Consider the following 24,073-nt stretch of genomic DNA (forward strand, 5'->3'; position numbering starts at 1 on the left):
CCCTAATACAGTATGAACAAATCTCATCACTTAAATTAACTTTTGAGATTTAATAAACTATACTTTTTAAAATTACTTTTGAATATAAAATTTTCTATTTTCTAGTTTGAAATCGCCTTCAAATAGTGTGGATAGATGAAAACTTTTTAATTTTAATTTTTAAATTGCTTTAAAATAATATGGGTAAATACAAAAATCTTGTAAATATTTACCGATATTTATTTTTGTTGTTGTATTATTTAAAAATTAAGTTTATTTTCTCTATGGAAACTTCTAGTTGACTAAACCAAATGACAAAAGGAACGTTCCAAATGAGTATTTGCATGCAGTACTCTCTCCAAAAGTAGTCTAATCAACGTGAAATGTGGGGTCAACGTGTATCAATGACAGTTTGCATTTAAGAATTGCAAACAATGTAGGAGTTTTTCTAAAATGATATATATGCCCTTGATCGATCATTTTTCCTTTTCTATATAATACAAAAAAAATAACAAGTAAATATATTTTAATTGGTACCCCAAGATTTAAATTTTAGATAGCTGCATTGGTCGATTTGGAAGCATAACTTGACTTCTAGTGTACTGCTTGGGTTCGATACCAGCTCTAATATTTGCTCAAGTTTTTATTCGACAGTAATGCCTCGCCACTTTCAAATCTTAGGTCCGTATATGTATATAAATACACTTATGATGGGTTCACGGGTTTAACAAATCAGGATTAAATGGTGTGCAAGGGTGGGGGGTTGGAGCAGCAATGTCAGTTAATTTAAAATCCATTAAAACCAAAATAGAATGAAAAGCGCCTGTAGCTCAGTGGATAGAGCGTCTGTTTCCTAAGCAGAAAGTCGTAGGTTCGACCCCTACCTGGCGCGTTTTCTTTAACTTTTTTTTCATGAAAGTTCAATATCTGGTTAGCTTTTACAATTCAAAGATTTCCAGTCAAATCCCAAGAACAGATTGACATATCCGTGAATACAATTTAGGACATCGAACCAAAGAATATTCATCAAAACGTAAAAACCATTATCTGCAAATGCTAAATGGCAAAATAGCTAACCCTCAATTGATATTGCAGAAATTCGAAAAGCAGAATACTTAAGCAATTTATTTTTGTATGCCTACTTCCCTCTCCAATTTTTGAACTCTCAATCTGATTGTCTTTAGAACTTAGGTCAACATCAAGCATTGCAACTCTGGCTTTCAATTTAGTGCTTCAAGGATTCTGTTCAATTATTCCACATTGTTGTTCTTCTTGACAATGTTTACCTTTAGTTGATCCAATTCCAATTCAATATTTTTCAATCTATTCAGTGTATCTGCCTTAAACTGGAGTCTGCGTTTGAATTGGCAACTGAATCATTGAACAAATATTATCCCCTTTGCCTTTTACAGAAGCTTCGTTTTTACTTAGAAGGGTCCTCCTCAAAAAATAAAATGATTTGAAGTCTCGGAAAGGTAAAATTGAGTTTGTCAATGGCCCTACACCTTCTCATAATTTTTTTTGGTCCAAACCTCTGAGTACATCTTTTTCTTCCCTTACAGTAAGCAAAGGCTCAACTTTTAAGTGCTCATATGTTTGACGGGCTTATTTAAGTGATGATCAACTTTCAAGGAGGAGAGGGTAGTAACTGAAGATCAAAGTGATCGATAACTAACATATTCACTCGTGATCTTTCATACTTTGATATGAGAAAAATGTGACGGGGGTTATTTTTTTATATAGCTTTAAGTCATATATAGATTTCAAATACGGTAAGCTATGCCATCAAATCAAGTCATTCTATATGTTATATCGAAACGTGTAGTTCAACGAATTGCAAAAGACAACATCACACAAGATTGAATCTAAATCAGCTCTCTTCATAAGCAAAGTTGCACCACATGTCAATATCATCTCTCGGTTAAACACAAAGCATAACATACAAAAATTTAACAAAGTCGATTATAAGATGAAATTGTCGAACAAACATTCCCCAAGCCGGCTTAAGTCCCAGCTTTCCGCCTGCCAACACGAGCAACGAAACCAGCCTTGATAGGAGCAACTGATCTTCCAGAACCGCACTGCAAGAAATTAAACAAGCAAAACCGATTTTAGAACAGAAATAAACAATTTAATTCTACTTTGTTCCCCAAAGTTCAATCTTTCCCTATAACCCTTTTCAAATTTATAAAAGATAAAGCAAGGGGGAGGAGAAAATTTCGAACTCCTGAAAGGTGATCATTTGGAAATACTAAAGCAATCATTTTCCTTCTCCTTTTTGAGGTAAAAAGCAGTTGTACAATTCTTCCTCTCTTTCAGGTTAAAAAGAGATAAGAGAAATACTAAGGCATTCTTGAGGGTATCAAAAACAACGCCTCAGTCCCAAACAAGTTGAAGTTGGCTATATGAATCCTCACTGACCATGTTACTCTATATAAGCTCATCTCAGGCCAATATTATACAATAAAAATAATAATATTCTTGAGGGTAGATCAGCCAACTTGTGGGATTACATTGGGTGGTTGTTGTTGAGGGTAGATCAGATCTCACAAAATCAAAAGCATAAACAATTCAATCAATAACAGCAAACCCAACATAAATTCAGATAAGTGGAAGGCCTGAGATCTCTCATATTACTTGGGCGTATGATCTGACAATGTGATACGGTCACGTTCCATCACAGGATGCCTAACAAGTAGCCAAGAAGCACCAGGTACTTGCATCTGTGAAAGCCCAAAGAGGTACAGTTTCTACACTGTACACATACTGTATCTCATGGTCTCGAAGGGAATTAAAAAATTAAAATACCTAAACAATCATCTGCCACATAGTCTATTTTCAAATTATCTGATGGAAGAAATACTGAAGCAAAAATTACAAAGATATACTTTTATATTCACAAATGTAAGATTGAATGCAGATAGTAAACATATATCACGCCTTCTTAAAGAAAATACCTTCTCACATCTGAGGAAGAATAGACGGTTCTCCTTAGAAAGGATAGTATCTGGACTTTTACATCCATTGCAGATGACATACTCATCTGAAACCAAAAGTAAGTCGCTGAGTGAAGGCTGTTATATTATAGTTCATAGGATGCAGAAGGGCATAATATAGCACCATTAATAAGAAAAATATAAGGAAGAAAGTCGTTTCTGAATAGCTGCATATAGATCACAGATCGGTAACAGGAACTTACTGACATATCGCCGAAGGATTCCTTCAAAATTCTTTGGAGCAAATCTTCCCTTGATGACCAATCTTTGCTGCCCATCAAGTGATCCACTAGTCCCCATTTCAGCCAGCAAGAAAGTCATAACATGCTCTGGCTGCCTATGCATCCTATAAATAGGAAACAATTATTCAAGCAGTGCAATGAGAGAAAGATAATTCTATCCAAAAATAACTGGGAACCCAACGATACCTTCCATTAGTTATATCCAAAGTGGTTAACACACTACTACCAATCATGAGACGTCTTGCACCATTGAAAAGTTTCAAACTCCAACCTCAATAAAGAATCAGAATTTAAACCATGATCAAGTTTCTAAAACCAAACTCAACACCTAAACTCGATCAACTCGAATAGACTATATTCTTCAAACTCACTCCTTGATGTTCCCACCAAATACAATTGTGTCAAACAAATTGTAGATAGAGCCAGTTACTACAGGTAAAGCTAAGGGCTACTACAGCGCACCAAGAATCTCATCATGCCAAGTGTGTGATGCTTGAGCGGACTTTGGTATTATGATGCATGGAGTGGCTTTTACAGAAAGTGATAATTTCAGAGTGCAATTATAAATTAGAATCTCGGAAGTCAAACAAATTTTGAGCATTTTTTAGTAGCATCTCAAAGTGGTTGCTGCCATGTGACCAGGAGGTCACGGGTTCGAGCCGTGATAACAGTCTCTCGTAGAAATGCAGGGTAAGACTGCGTACAATAAACCCTTGCGGTCCGGCCCTTACCCGGACCCGCGCATAGCGGGTGCTTAGTGCACCGAGCTGCCCTTTATCTCAAAGTGGTATCCCAAGTGTTCACATTCCACTTTCTAAAGAATACAAGATTTTAAAATACTGGTTTGAAAACTAGTCCGCCTAGTTGATTTATTACCTATCTCAAGAACACAGCAGCAGGGAATCAGAAATGGTGAAGCAGCGTCGAAGCCATGTGGCAAATCAAAATGCAGGTCTATATGGAAATTACATATTCTTAACTAGATAAAACAAGTGATGACAATTCTTGGTCATGAAAGGTAGCAATGTAATATACAATTTATATGGTGAATATGATGGTCGCTACTCACTACTCATCAATATCAAAGTACAAGCAATTCCGAGCTGTGAGGAACTTTACATGGTGCCAAAATGTGTACAACTTCTAACTTACTAAAGCAAATTAGCATATGGTGCATGTCGTAAAAATCAAATAAAATATACACATCCATGATGCTGAACATAAAACATTTAATCAAAAAAGAAGGTGTGGCAACACAAAATGATGCAAGTGTTACAAGGAAGGAAAGAGAACCATGTGAACAAAAAACTTACGTCTTGCAAAGATCCATGAAATTCACAAACACAGTTTTCTTTGTGCCTTCACGAAGAACTTGAGGAGGCCTCATAACTGTCCTACGCCTATCTCCAGCAAGTTCAGGATTATTCTCACGGAGAATGTTGAATACTCTGCCCAGAAGCTGCAGAATCAAAAGTGAAAATCAATTGCCATTAACAAAAATCCTAAAAGCAAACCGGTTGTGTGCACCAGGATACGACAATCAGATATATGACACTAGTGCCTTAATGCAAATCAAGCAGGCCACCTCTTCAGGAAGAAGTACAACGGGTACAGTCAACCTCCCCTCTTTGTCAATCTACTTCTAGTCCTAGCATAGATTTTTACATTAGAACCTATACAGATTTAACTGCCCCTGAACTCAACTTGTCTAAGCCTTTTTTTTGTTGATAAGGAAACATGTTTTAGCTTTATTTAGTTCACCATGAGAAAGTTTACATGGGCATAAGACAAATCCAAGTATTCCCCATACACTTGGAGTAGTGCTGTGAGGTTGGCAGGTATGCGTTATTACCCAGTTCAAGTTCATGCATGGAGTACCTACCTATTATCAGGGGCAATCAGTGCACTCTGAAAGTCTCTTAACAGGTATATGCAGAAGAATACAAGAAAATGATAAAATACCTCCTCATATTCATAATCTCGATCAGTTCCCTCCCAAGGATATTGTTGTAGGACAATTTCTCCAGCAGCTTCATCATCTCCAAGGTGATCTAGAAGAAGAGAGCGGGTTATATCTCAAATATTACCACAACTAAACTCAGCAATCAAGCTGAAAATGCAAGATCTCACCATCCACATCTTCGCCGACGCTTTCCTTCTCATCACTCAGGAGATCAGTGTGTGCCTGCACAATTTTAAAATAGTTTCATGGGTACATAGGATCTCAAGAAACTCTTCTATAATTTAGTGAATTTCACTGAAACATTTTCAGGTCATAAAATTAAGCCTTTAACTATTTCTGTGGCACTTTAGCCCCTTGGTCAAATCTAATAATAAAACTGGCCATGTTTTGGCGCTCGGGGAGTATGAAATAGCTTTCTCTTGAGGTACAAATAACAAAGAAATCAAACAATTGTCTTTCGTTTCAGCATCCCCAACTCTTCGAGCTTCCCTCGGTCATCCCTCCACTCACATCTTCTTCCTCTATCCCCTATCTTAATAAACATAAAATCTTTTGGTCGCACCATTTGGTCCTCTGGTGTTTCTTCCAGAAGGGGTTAGTGCCAGAAAATGAGATGAGGGTGCAAGGTATTCACTGATAAATCAATCAATATTTTGCGTGTGGGATCGAGCAAAACTAACCGGCTTCTTCTTCTTCTTTTTACCAGAAAACGTAGCCTCAAGGCCCTCCGAAACTGCATAGCAAAACAATGAGAAATAAATCACATTAAAGGTTCACATTTTCTTCGGTAGTCTTTATCTTCGGAGAGTATGTTTGCACATGTGCGCGTGTGATTTGGGGGTTATGGGAACGGGGAAGGTGGGCGGTTGATTTGAGGATTATACTCTAGCATCTCTCCCGAGATTATGGGGGAAAATTAGGTGAAACCAGTTTTTACATTCACCTACCAGATAAATTCTCAGTTTTCTCAGCCAAGCTATCAATAGAGTCATCTGCAGGATCTTGAATTACAACCTTCTTCTTTTTCTTCTTTTTTGTAGGATCAAAAGGTGCTATCTGCAATAGCATAGAAAGAGAGGAAAAGATAATGAAACAAGGTAGCAATCACACATACATGGGTTCAATATGATCTCAACAACATATCAACCTGAAGATGGATGTAAAATCAATTAAGTGCTTTTGTTATATATAGCAAACGACCAACACCATATTTATCTCCAATTTGATGACAACTCTGACTAAAACCTACTGAGGAAGCGAACACACCCACCCCTGTGCCAATACAACAACAACAACAACAACAACAACAATCCCACAAGTGGGATCTGGGGAGGGTAGTGTGTACGCATCCTTACCCCTACCTTGAGAAGGTAAGAAGGTTGTTTTTGATAGACTCTCGGCTCAAGGAAAGATGAAAAAGAAGTAACAGAAGAAAGCAATAAGTCTTTTAGAGTACAAGTCCTTGCTAGTAGGCTACAAGAAGATCTCTTTAGAAGCACAACCTCCTGTATTTTACTCTTTTAGATATATTTGCAATTAGGAGCATGTTTGAATGGGCTTGTTTTAAGTGACTTTTAAGCCAAAAGCCATAAGTTAAGAATTCTAGCTTTTGGCTTATTTTTGTCATTTTAGCTTAAAAACAAGTGCTTAAAAGCGCTTTTTTACTTTATCCAAACATTATAAAATGGCTTAAAAGCTATTTTGGCTTAAAAACACTTAAAATAAGCCAATCCAAACGGGCTCTAGATCAACCAACATAATTTAGGCTGCCAGTAAATTCTATAACAGTACTCGTTCTCCAGCATGAAGGTGAGTTACTAACATTAGATTGTGTATTTAGTGATAACTATTGATGAAAAATATCTGAATGTTCATAAAGGAAGAAAGAGCGTATTTGATGCCGGTTAACTGCTAATATTGAATTGCCTATTTGTACTACGGACAGCCTATAAGCATCTTTAATTGTTTAATAAAATTTGGCCACCACAATTTCCTTTAAGTACTTGCCATTACATTTGGTGTTTGACATGCACTTTGAACCAAGCATCAAAACCTAATGAAAATATTCCTTTTGGCAGATAAGTAGAAGGATTATTCCTGGATGAGCTCCGTTGCACCTCCCATTTTCAACATCGCTCTCCAGCCCTTCTACTGCCTCTAAAATGAAATATGAATAGAAAAGGTCTCTGCTACAGTGCTACTTGTTATGTTCCACTAGCAAAGAGAGGAAAGAAGCCCATTACAGGAAGTATTCCTCTTTTTCTGCTTTTATTTTATATTCCTTCCAACGTTATTGCAGTTTGTTTCAGATCATAAAATCCTGTTTTTACAAAATTCTTTATTGATGTTATTATAACTTCCCCTTACGCATTTAGGTTACTACCAAGTACCAACAAGGAAATTTAATATATCTAGGTCACGTCTCTTACGCGTTCAACAAAACAGCTAAAACATCTAAGGTTTGACAAGAAGAATTCATACAAAGATGTGAACAATGGACTTATGAAGAAACTAAGCACTTTATCTTGATAAACAAATTTAACTCCGACCCTGTAAAGTTTAACACTATTGATATTCTTTAATCATTTGTAAAAGGTACTTATCATCTTGTTAAGATTACTAATCAATGTCTATTATAGACAGTTGACCTATAACGTGGCTTTTAAAATAGTCTAAACATTCTTCACATAAAAATTAAACGAAAACCTTGATTAAGGCTTATTACTTAATGTGCCTTTTCTTTTTTGCTAAAACTCTTAAAAAGAGTATTCAAACAGCCTCTCCATAGCAAACAAATTCTGCTCAGTGGGGACCTAAACACCTGAATTATTATTCTCAGAGTCGGAGCAGGCACAAACAAAGAGGCATTACCAAGAGATGATGCAAAAGTTTCAAACAGTAATAACTCTAACGAGGAACAGAGAAAGAGAAAAAGCTGGACTTACGTCAGCCACCTCCTCCTTCAATTCGTTCTGATTCTCTTCTTCAGCCATGACTGCACTAAGATCCAAACCAATACAAATCAGTTAACATATATCTAATTGGGAATAATGGCAGCTAAACTCAAAATCCTTATAACTAGCTTTTCTAGATGCTCAGAATCACATAAAACTAATCAAACTATCGCAATCCTCGAACGATGGTGAAAACAATTCTTCTAACAGTTTCTCAAGAGATTTACCTTTTTTCAAATTAATTCCCACAAACAGAGAAACATGAAATTATGTGAATATCCACACATAGGCACAAATTCAAAGTAAGTGAAGCATAAGAAACAAGCAGAAAATAAGTAGCTAGTAGCAACACGAATCAACAAATTAGCGAACACATATCTAATTGGGAGTAATAGCAGGCAGCTAAACCCTAAATCCTTATAACTAGCTTTTCTAAATACTCAAAAGTACATAAACACTAACTACAACAATCGTAATCCTCAAAAACAATTGTGAATACAATTTTTGTAACAATCGCTCCAAAAATTCAGCTTGTTTCGAATTAATTCACACAAAATAAGTAAACGGAACATGAATTTAATGTGCTTTACCGCATATGTAAGCATTAATTCAAAGGAAGTGAACTGGAAAAAACAATAAAAAAAATAGATCAGAAGCTAACCTTTCAATCGAGTGATTCGTTTATCTTCGCAGCCGATGAGAATGCAAGTTTTTTTTTTCTCTCGCTCTCTCTCTCTCTCTCTCTCTCTTTTGGATTTGGAAAGTGGCGAGAGTTGCGTTTCTGTTACCCTTATTAGTTGGGCTACTTGCTTGGGCCGCAAGGCTGTTTTGAATGAGTTTTTTCACTTTTAGCCTGCGCAAGAAACTAATTACATTCGTAGCCGAAAAAGTATATGTAATTTGTATAATTTTGTATATAACATACCGAATGTATACATACAAACAAAAAAATACTGAATATATATATATATATATATATATATTTTATTATTATTTTGAGAACGACTATACAATATCATTTTCCCGTATGAAAACTTGGTGGAACTTTCGGCCCCTGTGGCTGTTTCCAAAAAGAGGGATTGACATAAAAAGAATTCTTTTGGGGTGAAGCACACAAGAGTTGAGGTTTTGAATTTTTATCTCATAGGCATAATTTTTAAGTTTAATAATTATTGTCCTTCGATCAATTTATACGTACTTTTTAATTTTTAACTTTAAAACTCTGTTTATGGAACAAGCTGGGATTAAAAGTTAAAGATCATCCCAAAAGCAGGGGCGGCCTGACCCTAAAGCAAGTGAATCACTTGCTTTAGGCCCCAAAAATTTAAGGAGCCCAAAATTACTATTTTTTTTTTATATATAATAGTATATTATTTATATAATTATCTCTTATTATTGATAAATTTATTTCTTTATTGTCATATTAATTTTTAATAACTCGATTTTTTCCTCTAATTAATATAACTAAAATAGTTATCTGTCAATCTTATTTTACTTTTTTACTTAAATATATTTCTCTATTCATTAGTTGGTCACGTAACTATATCTAATAATCTAACTTATTATTTATTTTTCTTACATAAATTATACTCTCTCCGTCCCAATTTATATGAAAGTGTTTGACTGGACATGGAGTTTATAAAATAAAGGAAGGCTTTTGAAACTTGTAATCTTAAATAAATCATAGAAATTTGTGGGCTAGAAATTATCTCATTAGTGGTAAAAAGAAAAATCTAAAGTTGAATTGTAACCAAATATAGAAAGGGACTTACTAAAAAAAAAAGGAGTCACTTAAGTTGGGACGGAGGTAGTATATTTTTTGGGTTCTCCCATTTCAGTTGTGATGCAATCAATATTAAATTCATTTAATTTTCTGTACTTAATAAAACTAAGTTCTCATTTTTTTTAAATTCCACATCCTCACTTGTCTAATTTTTTAAAAAACGATATTCATTAAATAATATATATATATATATATATATATTAAAACCTCTTATTAAGGCTTTGCTTTAGTTCTCGGATGTTGTTGGGCCGCCCCTGCCCAAAAGTATCATATTTTTGCAATTTCAATCTTTTTGGGCCTGTGTTTAAATTTTGTTCCTGAAATGGACATTATTACGAAATGGTCCTTGGAAAAGACATGTGCGTTTAATAAACCTTTTACGGTCAAAAATACCCCTCAACCTAAAGAAACTAGCTCTAAATCATGGCTTTATTCCATAAAACACGATCAACTCTTTTTCCGGGAAAAAACAAAAAATTGCGAACTGGATTTACAAAATCTCTTCGGTTTGTCAATCAAATTCGATAAGAAATATTGTTTACGAGCTATCTTTTCTCTAATCTACTGCTACTATGTTTTCATATTTTTCCCTTTTTGAGGTTTTGGGAAAAAACATACTTATACTTGATATTTACGTCAAATTAATTAATCCAATACGTTTGTAATTACGTTTATAATACATATAATCGATTACTTGATATGTATTCTCACTTTAAATTAGACCTCTTAAAGTTAATTAAATAGTTCGATTTCGATAAACATAGTGTAAATATCGAGTTCATGTAAGTATTTTCCATTGAAACATTGATTTTGCTTGTAATAAACGTCAGAGATATAGCATATGTTCTTGTCTCTATCAGTTGAAAATCAGAAGAGGATATGATGACTTCAAAGTCATAAAAATATGACTTCCTTAAACATAATAAGGAGGTCACAGGTTCAGGCAGTGAAAATAGTCTTTTACAGAAATGCAGGGTAAGGCTGTGTACAATAGATCCTTGTGGTCCGGCTGTTATCCGGATCTCGCACATAGCGGAAGATTCGTACACCGAGCTACCCTTTTTTCCTTAAATATAACAAGCTTAGTGGAAAAGTTTGAATTGAGTTTTTCCTAGAAAAATGTTGAATTGTTTTACCTGGAGAAGAAAGAGAAGATTCAATAGGAAACTACAAGTCTTTATGGAGTCTAAATTGTTGAATTTTATCAATGGTATACACACCATGCTAGTAGAATAGTTTTGAACCACAAATAATTATAGAAACAAAGACAACCACCCAAAGCAATATAGTCTCAAATCATCCAAAAATGCCCCTAACGGCAAGGAATTGGTCATGTTGCAAAATTCTAGACAAAGATGAAACATGATTCACTCAATAGGAATCTTGATTTTTAACATAGGTAAACTAAATAAATGAAGATGAGTCTTGGTGTAACTAATAAAGTTGTTGTCATGTGACCAGGAGGTCACAAGTTCAAGCCATGAAAACAGTCTCTTGTAGACATGCAGGGTAAGACTGCGTACAACAGACCTTAGTGGTTCGGTCCTTTCTCGAATCTCGCGCATAGCGGGAGCTTAGTACACCGGGCTGCCCTTTTTTAAACTAAATAAATAACTCGAATCAGACATTGGTTATGGCCAATACAGGATCCTTGTGTTCTACTTCTGGCAACTATTTCAGCAGTAGAAGTGGGGTTGATTTAACCTTGATAACCACTCCATTATAATAGCCTCTCCAAGATGTCATTTTCGTACCTAAGATTTTGAAATAAAAAAAAATACTACAGTAAAGGTGAAGTGCATATAAGAAAAAGAGGACACATCTAATGTGACAAGCAGAAGCTCCTTCCTGCTTATATGATCAATTGAATCAGTCTACTAGGAAATTTGTTAATGGCCCCTCTTAGACAAAAGTCAGTCTTTAATTTTTTTTTTAATATTGTCAGATCATCTAAAAGATAACTATAAGTAATTATTTAAATAAGCTGATTGAATTACCTAAAAAATAAAGCATAATCAAACATCTATGTAACAACTTCGCCTGTTTCGATATTTTTTTATTTTTATAGTGAAGTGTTATTATAGGGAATGTATATTATAACATAACATGAAAATTTAAGTCCAAAAAAACTTGATTGTTATATTGAAGTAATGTTATAAATGATGATTGCTATGGACGGACGGTAAATACTCTATTGCAACAATCAAATTATATGACGTGTGAAAAATACTTATATTGGCCATAATATAAGTGTAAATCCTTTTGTAATTGGTCCAAATGTAAAGACAAGTAGCAACAAGTGGAGTACTTATTAGTGGAAGGCGGCTATGTATAGTTGCTTTCGGATCTATTTGGTCACCAACTATTAGACCCCACTGAATCCTGTTGCTCGTTTTTATCTCCTTTTCCCACCTTTTTTCTTAGTACTATTTTAGTTTTTTATTTTTGGTATTCCTTAGCCGCCGAGAGTTTGTGGTTGTGTAATAAATTTGATTGCGCTTTATATTATATTACATGTTCTTTATTAAAGTACTTTACTATAACAACGAAAAAAATTATCAAAACATATTAGACTATTATAAAAGAAATTTGATTATAATATTTTATTCGTTTCTAGCTACGTGTCCCAGTAGGGTGCCACAACTTGAAAAAATAGAGCACCAAGGAAAATGTTTGTGCTGAATCTTATTGATGTGTAGTCCCTTCGTGGGACAACCGATGAAAAAAGTATTTCCATATTTAATTAAATATTATCACATAAAATGTAAAAGATGAGTAAAAAGACTAATTATACTAGCTTGTGTCACTGATTTGCTTAATCACATAGCAAACAATAATTAGAATAAAAATCCATGCCAATTCTAAAGGAGTGCAACTTATAGTCAACTTATGTTTTTCCCGCACCCTCAAGTTGCAAAACTTTAAAATACAAATCCAATCGTAATAGAAAATACAATTGTCTCTTGTTTTATGTTTTATTGGAATAAAAAAACAATATTTCTCCAAACAAAATCTAGTTTAACTCTATTTCTCCAAACAAAATTTTCATACTACATAATTGACCCTCACAAATCACATGTTAACATTTTAAAAAGGTACAAAAATTTCTCACAAAATCGCCGTATAAATCGGCTACTAATCACCTTATATTCCCGTCAAAAATGCCACGTCACCATCACCAATGACTCAATTTACAAAAATGCCACAATTTTTATCTAAAACAACCAAATAGCCCACACTATCGAGCTTCAAGAGCAAAATCGTCAAAGTCAAACTCGCCGAATTCATCGCCGTAGTATTTCTCCGACATCCCAAATTCCGGCAGCCGGAAAAGGGAGTCCACGTCAAACCCAAAAGCGTCGACTTCACAGAATCCCAAATCGTCAAACGGCGTAAAATCATCGTTACGGAGAACTGACGTAGGCGACAAAGCGACGTCGTTTTCGCTTTTCTCTCCACCTTCGGTAACAGACTCCGTTTCCGTTATATCCGCCGTTAATACTTTCGGAAAGTTAGTAACGGCGTCAGGACCTTTGAGCTTAACAGCAGCTTCGTCGTAAACGATAGCTGCTTCCTCCGGGGTGTCATAGGTTCCCAACCAAACCCGTTTTCCCCGGGTCGGGTCCCGAATCTCTGCTGCCCAACGACCCCATTGCCTTTGACGTACACCCCTAAACTTTTTCCGGCGAGTGACGTCAGTATCCGGCGAAACCAATCTTCGTTTCTTTTCACATACTATCAAATTGGGTGATGGCATGAGGTTGATCTCCGTCACGTGCCTCTTCACTCTCCGTACAGTATCTTGTCCCTCGTCGCCCGAGGAATCAGTTGCGTCAGCATCTGTAAGTATGATTCGAACAACTCTCTGTGAAAACTTAGAGTGGAAGTTGGAGTTATCGTTTTGCTCAGGAACGTGTTTGTTTTTAGTGACTATGTGTTGGGAAAGTTTAACTGTTTTTGGTACATCCATAGGAGAAATGACTGGATTTCTTATCATAGGATGGGATAAGTTGAAGTTTTGTAGAAAACAGGATTAGAACATTAATCTTGTAGAAGATTAAAGAGAGATCAAGAACTGGTTGGAAGATGAAATTAGTAGCAGCAAAAAGAGTAATTTTTGTGACAAAGAGGGAATGAATTTATAGGGTTTTTTTTAGACTTTTAGGGAGTGAATAGTAACCACTATTTAAATGGAGTAGTAAAGTGGAAAAGTTGCAGCGCTATAAATAGAATGATTTGACGAACAAGTTGGATTGTAGCGTGGAAAAAAGAGAGGTTTCTTTGTTGTTTTGGCGGGAAATAAGCGGATGCACCATACAACTATCGGGGTTCAACTGAACCAGTATTTTTAATGCGGAACATAAATTAATTATGTATAAAAAATTACTAAAATTATAATAAATAGTAGATATGAACCCATAAGTTTAAATATTAAACTCATAAAATTAAAATTCTAGATCCGCCTTTGAAATAAGCAGCAATACCTCTCAGTTTTCTGTAGTCCAAAGATGAAAGATTTCCTTTTAAGATCACGAGTCTGCAACATGGACCAAAACAAGTAAGAGGGTGAGAGAAAGGAGGTCTAAACAGAGAAGATAGGAGCCTGCTCTCCACTCAAATATAGTGTATGGAGTATTTATTGGGTAGTATACAGCTCTGAAATGCCACAAATCTCATGCAGATTCACAGACGTACCAGTTTGGGGGCCCGAATCGGATCCGATCCCACACTGAGATATTACAAAGAGAGCACAACAAAATTTGCATTTGTGTTCTAATACAATAAAATGTGGATTTGGTTACCAGAATTAGGATATGAATCCCGATAGTTGATTCGAGATTGCATTTCTCTACAGTTTGACTATTGATATTAGCTAATAAAATCTTAGTATTATTTACCCATATAAAAGTTGAGATTATAATTCTAACTTTGTTTTGAACCAAACAATGGAATACAATTCAATTGGATATAGTGCATATCTATTTTTTTTTCCCCTTCAAATTACCATATCAAATTTATTATAAGTTATTTTTATAGACCAACTTAAACTAACAATGTAAAAATTTTATACACTATAAGTCTAATATTCTCAAGAAAATTTCGTACTACAGTAGAGAAGTTCAGTACAAATGGAGTAAATGCAGTGTGGGGACTAAATAGGTGAAGGATCTTCTTTACAGCTGGTGATTTTGGACATGTCAAACGCCCCCGCCCCACACCCAGCAACCCCGACTTTCTTCTCTGTCCTTGTACGCCTATTATACTAAGCAGCAAGTCTATGGTGAATTAAAATAAAAAAGATAAAAAGAAGAAAGTCTATGGCCTTGGATTTCACTTTTTACCAATTACCCAACTTTGCACCGTTTCAATTAATTCGAAAAGGAACTTGCCAGGAAGCCTCCAGTCTCCGAGTTCGACGTACTCTGAGGTTTTAAGAAGCTATAATGATTAATGAGTTAGGGTCCTACCTTTTGTATAACTATAATGAAATCTGATCTCAGTCCCCGTGAAAAAGACAGTCCGGTGCACTAAGCTCCCGCTATATGCGGGGTACGAGAAAAAGCCGGAACACAAGAGCCTATTGTACGCAGCTTTACACTGCATTTCTGTAAGAGATTGTTTCCACAGTTCGAACCCGTGACTTTCTGATCACATGACAGCAATTTTACCAGTTACGCGCAGGCTCTCATGGGAAGCATGAGAGAAATAGGAGGGAACTACTGTGAAGTTTCCACACATTGTTTGCTTACTACAAATACAAGGCACGTGAAAAAATTTGTCAGCATATTATCAAATGTTTTGCTTCTCTTACTGAGAGATCCCAAAATGAACAAGAGATACTACAAGCAAATGCCATGGGACCAGAAAAGGCAAGTAGGCAACCCAAGACAGTAAAACGTCTGACATGAACAAGATAAGTGAAGAAAGACCTGATTAGCATGGCACGTGAATCTACAGGCGGAAGACTTGTTTGCTTGTAAACCAAGCGACAATCATTTGCACATTTAGTTTTCTTTCTTAACCCGCTCTAGCACTAATCAGCATACCCCCTTCCAATTTCAACTCAACTACAGCATATGGAGCTTCCTAATTGCTCCAATATTCATTTGGCCCTCCTCGATAGTGACTCAATTCTCACACATATTTTTGGCAAGCAGACAAATATGACCACACAAGTTGAACTACAAAAGTTTAACTTAGTATGGCTATACCCTCATCTTTCCACAAAGAACAATATACTCTTCCAATTCATTTCGCCGAGGTAGGAAAAATCTGAAAAATGGAAAAAACTAAAAGCTATTCTGCATATTTTTGGCTTATCGACACACTGCTTATCATGTAACAACCCTTCACGAAATGGAGGGATAGGAAAGGAAAGGTAGCACAATTTCATCAGTATCGATTCCCAAGAGTTAAGACAATGAGACCCCAGAGTGCATTTGGCTTCAACACATTAGACAGTCACCAACAAGTGAGAATCATCTGTTCAACCATACACATTAATTAGCTTACTGAAACATCAGCACTTAGGCCCCTTCTTGCAGCTGTCATAAATCGACATGAACAAGAAAAAAGCCTTGAAGAGTCTGATATCTCGGCACAATACACATGCAAGAAAAAGTCAAATTTTAAGACCAAATACAAAGAACTTATCCCAGAGAAGAGATTGATAACACTGACCTCCCACTTTAGTAGGGAAACGTTTACCTACACTGATTTCCGAAAAATCTGCTTTGCACGACTTACAACATCACAGAACACTGAAATGTGATCTCATACAGAGGAGACTTAGGGTTTGATCACTGAAATTTTCCCCCTCAAAAGCACCATACAAGGTCGGTCAAATTGACAAAACTTAGGAAAGGAGCAAAAGTAAAATTACATTTTAGGTTCTCCCCTCATTAAATTCATCAAATAGACATATTCACATATTGAAAGATCTCGGTCTTCTTGGCAACCTGACATGAATGGAGAATAGAAGTAAACAGAATTCCTTACCAACATTTTACTTTCATCCAAGCACAAAGACATTGCACTTACGAAAGAAAGCAAAATGAAGTCATTGCAATTAAAAGTATCTCAGACACGTCCGAGAACACTTTCCCCATCATCCCATAGAATATTTCTGTGTCCAGCTACGAGCAGTGGCCTCGTACTTGGCCCTGTCAGTCTTGTACATATGAGCAATTTCTGGTACAAGTGGATCGTCTGGATTTGGATCTGTCAACAGAGAACAGATGGACAACAGGACCTGAAAACACAAATAGGCCAGTAAGGCCCTTCAAATCGCAAAGACAACTGAAAAACAAGAAAGAAAACCAGCCAAGCTCTTTGTCGCCATTTTTCCAGATAGTTTGCTGGTGACTTGGTATGTAAACGGGTTTTCATCACATTTTGGATAGTTTGGTAGGAATGTGAAAATACAAGACACTGAACGAAGGCAAAGATAACAAAACATATAAGATCACTCCATTAGTCATGGGTATTGGTCAAAGGATAGTACACCAGTAACCGCTTCAAGAAGGATTATTTAGCCTACTCTAAGCCATGAATCCAATGGCTCGAATTAGTTAATCTTTCTTTATAAAAAGAGAAGAGATCAAGGCGCAACAGGTCTAAACAATCAAGACACAGAAAACATGGACCATTCGCCACAAAACAGTATCATGAACCACCAACATCATTTTGTTAAATTTAGTCTACGGGCTAGACTAATTTTCATATAGCAATCCAAGACCAGAAAAACAACATTTAATTGGACATAGCCAAAGATCAAGATCCAAACCTTAGATATGGTCAAAGCTGGACTCCACTGCTCTTTAAGAATATCCAAACATATACTCCCATTGCTATTGATGTTGGGGTGGAAAACCTTAGTTCTAAATGCAACCTGAAACAATAAGAAGATCAACCTTGCGTCATCACCATAGAACTCAACACATAACTATTAATCAAATTCTCAGAATAAGCAGGGAAGAAATCATATTGTGCACAATTCCAGTGTACTGCAACAATTGAAATCCTTAACATCCAAGAAAATACAGAACCATCGTAAAGGTAAACTTTACTCTAGCAGCAAACAACTGTCAGCCCTCCAATAAACCTTGCGTCATCACCATAGAACTCAACACATAACTATTAATCAAATTCTCAGAATAAGCAGGGAAGAAATCATATTGTGCACAATTCCAGTGTACTGCAACAATTGAAATCCTTAACATCCAAGAAAATACAGAACCATCGTAAAGGTAAACTTTACTCTAGCAGCAAACAAATGTCAGCCCTCCAATAAACCAGCGTATTTATAGGTGCGGTACAAATAAACTGGACAAAAACTGTTAATGCCCGTGATTACTGAGCTATAATCTTGAACATCGCCCTGAAGAACCAGCTCACCCTAGCACCCGAACATAAGAGAGGTGAGAGTTCCTTCTGTCATGTATCCTCGAGTAATGCAGGAAGATAAACTTCTCAACAAAAAGCTTCAAATGTCATCTCAAGTAGTGGAGGGATGATCACAAGGATATGAAGAGGCGAGTAACAACCATCTACGACTTGCTGAATTTTTCCATAGGGAAATGGAGTTGTCTATGAACTCTGAGTATAGTCCGCCATGTAGGCGGTAGGCCTGTGGACTTATCTCTATGGTCTGTAAACATGCTAATGTACCAAAGAAGGTGAAGTAGGCAATGATTTTGAAGGCTTTATGTGACCATAAAAAATGGGAAAATATAGAGCATGGACTGAGGCAAGGTACGAGCGGTAAAATGACCTTTGTATTTTCATTTTTTACGGGCCTTATTAATAAATTATTTATTTGAATAGTTTAGGAAATAATCAAGAATGACATCAGTCAATGCTATCATTACACACTAACACGGCCAATTTTGAGGTTGTGCATCCATGAAAATTTTAGCTTATTTTTAGAAGAAGAAAATTTACTATCTTAAGTACCTACAACATAATGCATTTATATTTGAAGAAATTCATGCGAAATGATGCTCACTAGTTTAAACCAACAGTGGATGTAAAGGAACACACAGAGATATAGACACTCTGGAGCATAGGCTTACCTTTGGAGGCTTGAAAGGATAATCAGGAGGGAAATGAATTGAAACCAAAAATACACCTCCTGCATAAGGGCTATCCGTGGGCCCCATGATCGTAGCTTGCCAATGGAACATATCCTCAGCCACTGGACCTGTATTAGACGAAGTATGCTACTTAATGTCAACATAACAGCCCTGCAATTAAGCACCCACACTAACAAACATATAGTTGCACTCAGCAACTTAAGGCCTATACTAAATCATAAGGAAACCACAATTTCTTGCGTGACAAATGACAGCACATAGGAAAAGAGAAGAACGACACAGGAATTCTGATTGATAATTATAAACTTATTTACTCCAGAAGCATTTTACGCATCTAAAAGTAATCACGCGGAATCGTCAGTGCTATGTCTTGACCTTTAATTCTCAGAAGTGAGAAAGGGAATCCAATATAAAGATGCAATACACACAGGCCCGTAACATGCCACTTGCTGGATTAGTTGGGGTGTGCATAAGTTGGCTCGACACCACCATCATTTAGAAAAATGTGACATAAATAAAAATAAAGATGTAATACAACCAGTGTTATCAAAGGCGTGCTTAAGCCCTGAAGCGAGGCTCAAAACATATTGAGCGCTTCGCCTCGCTTAGTGTGCGCTTCACCGTTGTCATCAAAGCTCTAAGGCATAATTTTCCTTGCCAATGAGCGTAATCCTGAAGAGGCCACATTAAACAATTGATATTTCACTTTATTGTAATTTTTCTTCAATTTCTTAGTCCATATATTTGGTATTCATACTTATAAATATTAGTTTTGGACTACACATAAATATTTATAGTTTTTCTCCATTTGCGCCTTTCTTCGTTAAAGCCCATGCTTTATTTGCGCTTTGCGCTTAAAGCCCCAACATACCCAAGAGCTTTTTTGCACTTTTCGCCTTTGATAACACTGAATACAACCAAATATGCATCAATCAATTAATAACGCCACTAGTATTCTTTTTTAAAAGAAAGTGGTACCGAAGCCAGCTCACGCGCACCTACCAACACATGTAGGAGATGGCTCTCTCACCAAGGCTTAGGTATATGATCTTTTTCAATAAGGAAGAGAGATCACCTTTCAGGCATAGTTTAATGGCTAAGCCCACAATAAACGTACGATGAACCTAAACGAGGAATCCAAGACCAGAAAAAATTCACCTAATTCGCCTCTACTATGCTTTGAACCTTGGTTCCCGAGATCATTACTCCAACTCCTCGACCACTTTGGAGTTCGGGGCTAATGCCACCAATGTTATGGAAAACAAACATTTAAATCAAATAGAGAAACAGCAAATAGCTACAGCAAATTACTAACAGTTGTTCTTCTGCTACAAGTTCTATACTTTGCAGCATTAGCCTCACAAAAGCAGGAGAAATTCAATCACAGGGACTTACAGTATCAAGTCCTTTAGCTAAAAAAAACTAGCACATAAGCTAAGAAAACGCATAAACCGAATGAACAATGGAAGAAAAAGCTGAGCTAACATACCAGCGCTGCATGATGTCGGAGGATCCTTCTGCAAATCCTTGAGCTCCTTCAATATACGCTTCGACGCCATAGATTAGCTCGTATACCTTCAAATCCAAGCCCTAACCAAATATTAATACAAATTCTTTCATCATAAACCATAGATCTCCAAATTCAATTAAAGTAGAAATCATATTGAACCCCAGCTAAAAGTAAATCTAATGGATTATTCATGAGATAACCCACTAGATCTATGTTAGACAAATGAAATTACTGAAGCATGAAGATTTAGGGTTAGAAAAAGTACCTACACGATGTGAGGCGATTGATTGAATTAGGTGTAAACGGAGATTTGCAGAGCTTGGATTAGGTATTTGAGCCAATAGTTTGGACGAAGGGGAAAACAATAAATATATTACTATTCCTACGCAACGTATAAAAATGCTATTTGTACTCATATTTAAGAGTGGGGTCCAGGTGCAGGTTCTAGAATCCTCTTCTGGAGTCATAATGTCAACATACCACAACCGACGGCTGCTCATCTTTATGTTTTGCTCAGTTTCCAACTTTGTAAATATTTTGGTATGACTTTTAAGATATTTTCTATACTAATATTAAATATTAAGATACGCGCGACTATTCTGTCTTAATAAATATTTTTTAAAAAAAAATTATATTAATACTATATTAACAAATTACGTTTGAGTTATAAAATAAAAGTTAAAGAAAAAATTATGAGTTCTTAAAAATAATAATTTTATTGATCATATATAGCTAATTCAATAAACAAAAAAAAAAGTGATAATAGAATATAATAGTTATAAAAAACTACAAGAACATTATTTAACTTGACTTGTGATTACGAACTTGAAAACCACAAGAAGTTTTATCACTACAAAAATCTTGAACTTTTATTACTACCAAAACAATCTAAGAGTTAGAAAGTTTACTCAAAATAGTTACTTTCCTTTTTAATTACAGAAAATATGACCTATTTAATACTCCCTCTGGTCACTTTTACTTGGCATGTATACTAAAAATAGATGTTCACTTTTACTTGGCACTTTACGCATATCAAGAGAAGACAATAAATTTTTTCTTGTTTTACCCACAATATTTATTACCATTTCAAATCATTTTCTCAAATTCAATAAAATATGTATCAATTATTATGGGTAACATGGTAAATTATACACTTTATTTATTATTTTTTAAGGGACGTGAAAAGTCAAAACGTACCAAGTAAAAGTGACCGGAGGGAATAAGATATTAACTAATGATATTATTTTGGGTCTCTTATTGTCTTATTCGTTTTCCTTTTTAACCTACGAAAATTTTGGCTTTACACTATTTGTATGATTATTAATGATATACTAATTAAAGAAGGTGTTTCCTACTTCGTAATTTGTTTTATCGTATGGCTCTATTTGTTTCGAAAAAATAACTTATTTGTAATTACTTTTTTATCTATTATAGAGTACATTAACAAAAGAGTAAAAAAAGACGAATGATATTTCGTTAAGAATATTCGTGCTTTTAATATAGATGTGTATAAAATTAAAAAAATATATAAAATTTTGAAAATAATTTTTTTTAAAAATATAAGCTCTTGAAAACGAATATTGATCCTATTTAGTCAAAAGTAGCGAATGACATGGCTAAGCATGAAAACAACCAAGATAATTGATTACGCCCAACTATGCCTTATAAAAAGGACTAAGCAGTCGTTGCAAATATAATCTGATTTACAAGTCCGGAGTCGAATCCGACAAAGAATTAAGGTTTAGGTACAACTGTTCAATATTGCTAAGAAACACAAGTCCAAACAATTTTCTAATTATAGAGATTATAATATTTATTTCTAACTAATTAACTAACAACTATTATAAAGTAATAAAATTATCAACTAACAAGGATGAAATTTGAGACAAGACTAAGGAGGTCTAGAGTTATGATTTCCCCAATTGTCGGAATCCTTCCCGCTATACCTTCTATAATTTTGCCTAAGTATTTTCTACCGATCGTGAGTACTTCGGGTATCATAATTCTCTTCCAAGCAACTACCACAATTTACTAGACATATTCTTCCGAACTATGCTAGTTGGCACTAGTTTACTGCTCACTAAGATCGCACCAAGGTTTCGTTAATCCTAATCCCACATTTAAACCCTTCGTATTGATTTCTCACATACGTTAGGAGTGATGTTGTTCAACAACTACCTAAATATATACCAATTTCCAAGCAATACATACTAAATAGGCACAGTCAATTGATGGCCATTCAATCAACAACAATAAACACGTAGTTGAACAAGTAGAGAAATCCAAGGACTCAATTATATAAAAACATAACAAGAATTTATCCTACAAAAGGTTTTATCAAAACTCTAGATAACAAATTAGCTATTCATAATAGTATGCAAAACTACAATACTAGAATTCATAACCAATAATAAAAATAGGAAGAAGGAAGTAAAAAACTCGTAGAAGAATTCCCCGCCTTGCTCCTAGTATGTTCTTGCCTCCTTAGGTCCAATCCCCCGGTCTCATCCCTCTCAAAATTGATGTTTAATGACTATTTATATGTGTAGGAAAAATACCCAAACGAAATAAACAAATCCAAAACTAAATAGGAGATAAAATAGACTTTAAAAATACAGAACATGCTCGCCGGCGCGAGCTCTAACGCGTGGTTCTTCTCGCTATACCCCTGGCGGCGCAAGCTCTTCAGCTCGCTTTCCACTGTGCGCCGCAGAATCCTCCGCGAGCAAAATCCTTCGCGATGCCTGATGCTGCTTCGTTTAAAATTCTGTTTTGTTTCAATTTGTTCAACTCACTTTTCAATTTCTTGTCTCTTTCTCGTTTCTTGCCTTTCTTCTTTCAATTTTCTTTTGATTTCTTTTGTCCCCCAAATAAATAATCACAACTTCATTCTTGTAGTGTATAAATTACATATAAAATCTCTACTTTGCTCTCAATTTCGTTTTCAACGTATCTACATATAAAATAAACTCAATTAAGCACAAATATAGTATAGTTTAGCATTAAATCCCCAAAATGTAAGGTAAGTAATGAACTAAAAATATATAATTATAGCCAAACATTAATAATCTTGAAAGATCAGTGTTCTATTATGTATCCCTTTTTTTGTTTTAATTTCTTATCAAAATGATCGTCTAGGTACTTATTATAGACATGTCAACTACAAAAAATAAAAATAAAAATAGTGATGGACCAATTATGTAGCTATATAATAAAAATTCATATTCAGTGATAGAATTAGTGACATGTTATAAGAATATCTTATTAGCTATACAAGATGAATTTTGTAACTAATTCCTATTTTGTAAAATCGAGTTATATAATAAAATTTCTTAGTAATAATATTAGTTTCTTTTTTACCAAAAAATTAATAATTTAGGTACTTCTGTAGATTAATTATGGTAATTAATTTTTTTATAACAAATTAATAATTCATGTAATTATCCAACAATAATTACTACATTTTAAAACCTAATGTCGTATTAAATTTTAAGAATAGAAACAAACAGATTTAACAACAAAGCTTCTACCTGTTTTCTCCAACAATAATT

The 24,073-nt window shown here is 35.1% G+C and overlaps 3 protein-coding genes and 1 non-coding gene across 10 annotated transcripts; 1 reads left to right on the top strand and 3 right to left on the bottom strand.

Moving 5' to 3' along the window:
* The first annotated feature begins 798 nt into the window (after positions 1–798).
* On the top strand, positions 799–871 carry TRNAR-CCU (transfer RNA arginine (anticodon CCU)). The gene has a single exon. It is a non-coding gene; the product is annotated as a tRNA-Arg (tRNA).
* A 967-nt stretch (positions 872–1,838) lies between these two features.
* Positions 1,839–8,931, bottom strand: LOC104101350 (eukaryotic translation initiation factor 2 subunit beta-like). 4 transcript variants are annotated; one of them, XM_070177914.1, is made up of 11 exons: positions 8,796–8,931; positions 8,126–8,187; positions 6,128–6,236; positions 5,861–5,913; positions 5,348–5,402; positions 5,180–5,268; positions 4,531–4,676; positions 3,179–3,321; positions 2,937–3,022; positions 1,978–2,060; positions 1,839–1,936 (listed from the first exon to the last, which is right to left on the bottom strand). In XM_070177914.1, exons 2-10 carry the CDS (start codon positions 8,171–8,173, stop codon positions 1,983–1,985), a joined length of 807 nt encoding a protein of 268 aa, XP_070034015.1. In that variant the 5' UTR covers positions 8,174–8,187; positions 8,796–8,931; the 3' UTR covers positions 1,839–1,936; positions 1,978–1,982. The 4 variants fall into 4 exon arrangements, with proteins under 4 accessions (XP_070034015.1, XP_009607084.1, XP_009607085.1 ...); XM_009608789.4 differs by having other exon boundaries at positions 1,839–2,060; positions 8,796–8,930; XM_009608790.4 differs by having other exon boundaries at positions 1,839–2,060; positions 8,126–8,180; positions 8,796–8,918.
* Positions 8,932–12,914: 3,983 nt separating this feature from the next.
* Positions 12,915–14,062, bottom strand: LOC104101348 (pathogenesis-related genes transcriptional activator PTI6-like). The gene has a single exon (XM_009608784.4). The coding sequence runs from the start codon at positions 13,912–13,914 to the stop codon at positions 13,156–13,158; it is 759 nt and encodes a 252-aa protein (XP_009607079.1). The 5' UTR covers positions 13,915–14,062; the 3' UTR covers positions 12,915–13,155.
* A 2,465-nt stretch (positions 14,063–16,527) lies between these two features.
* LOC104101349 (ubiquitin-conjugating enzyme E2-17 kDa-like) lies at positions 16,528–20,913 on the bottom strand. Of its 4 annotated transcripts, none has more exons than XM_009608785.4 (5): positions 20,788–20,913; positions 20,502–20,602; positions 18,992–19,119; positions 17,704–17,808; positions 16,528–17,169 (listed from the first exon to the last, which is right to left on the bottom strand). In XM_009608785.4, exons 2-5 carry the CDS (start codon positions 20,569–20,571, stop codon positions 17,026–17,028), a joined length of 447 nt encoding a protein of 148 aa, XP_009607080.1. In that variant the 5' UTR covers positions 20,572–20,602; positions 20,788–20,913; the 3' UTR covers positions 16,528–17,025. The 4 variants fall into 4 exon arrangements, with proteins under 4 accessions (XP_009607080.1, XP_009607083.1, XP_009607081.1 ...); XM_009608788.4 differs by having other exon boundaries at positions 20,502–20,587; positions 20,792–20,908; XM_009608786.4 differs by having other exon boundaries at positions 20,502–20,587; positions 20,788–20,905.
* Positions 20,914–24,073: the final 3,160 nt, after the last annotated feature.

This window comes from Nicotiana tomentosiformis, chromosome 6, assembly GCF_000390325.3.
Source record: "Nicotiana tomentosiformis chromosome 6, ASM39032v3, whole genome shotgun sequence".
NCBI classification, from domain to species: Eukaryota; Viridiplantae; Streptophyta; class Magnoliopsida; order Solanales; family Solanaceae; genus Nicotiana; species Nicotiana tomentosiformis.

Excerpts from the sequence above, each read along its gene's own strand:
- LOC104101350 (XM_070177914.1), bottom strand. The coding sequence starts at position 8,173 with ATGGCTGAAGAAGAGAATCAGAACGAATTGAAGGAGGAGGTGGCTGAC. Across the intron at positions 3,322-4,530 it reads TTCATGGATCTTTGCAAGAC|GATGCATAGGCAGCCAGAGC; the intron begins GTAAGTTTTTTG and ends TCCTATTTATAG. Across the intron at positions 2,061-2,936 it reads TCTTCCTCAGATGTGAGAAG|TGCGGTTCTGGAAGATCAGT; the intron begins GTATTTTCTTTA and ends AATTTCTTGCAG.
- LOC104101348 (XM_009608784.4), bottom strand. The coding sequence starts at position 13,914 with ATGATAAGAAATCCAGTCATTTCTCCTATGGATGTACCAAAAACAGTT.
- LOC104101349 (XM_009608785.4), bottom strand. The coding sequence starts at position 20,571 with ATGGCGTCGAAGCGTATATTGAAGGAGCTCAAGGATTTGCAGAAGGAT. Across the intron at positions 17,809-18,991 it reads ATCCTTTCAAGCCTCCAAAG|GTTGCATTTAGAACTAAGGT; the intron begins GTAAGCCTATGC and ends TTATTGTTTCAG. Across the intron at positions 17,170-17,703 it reads CAGCTTTGACCATATCTAAG|GTCCTGTTGTCCATCTGTTC; the intron begins GTTTGGATCTTG and ends TTGTGTTTTCAG.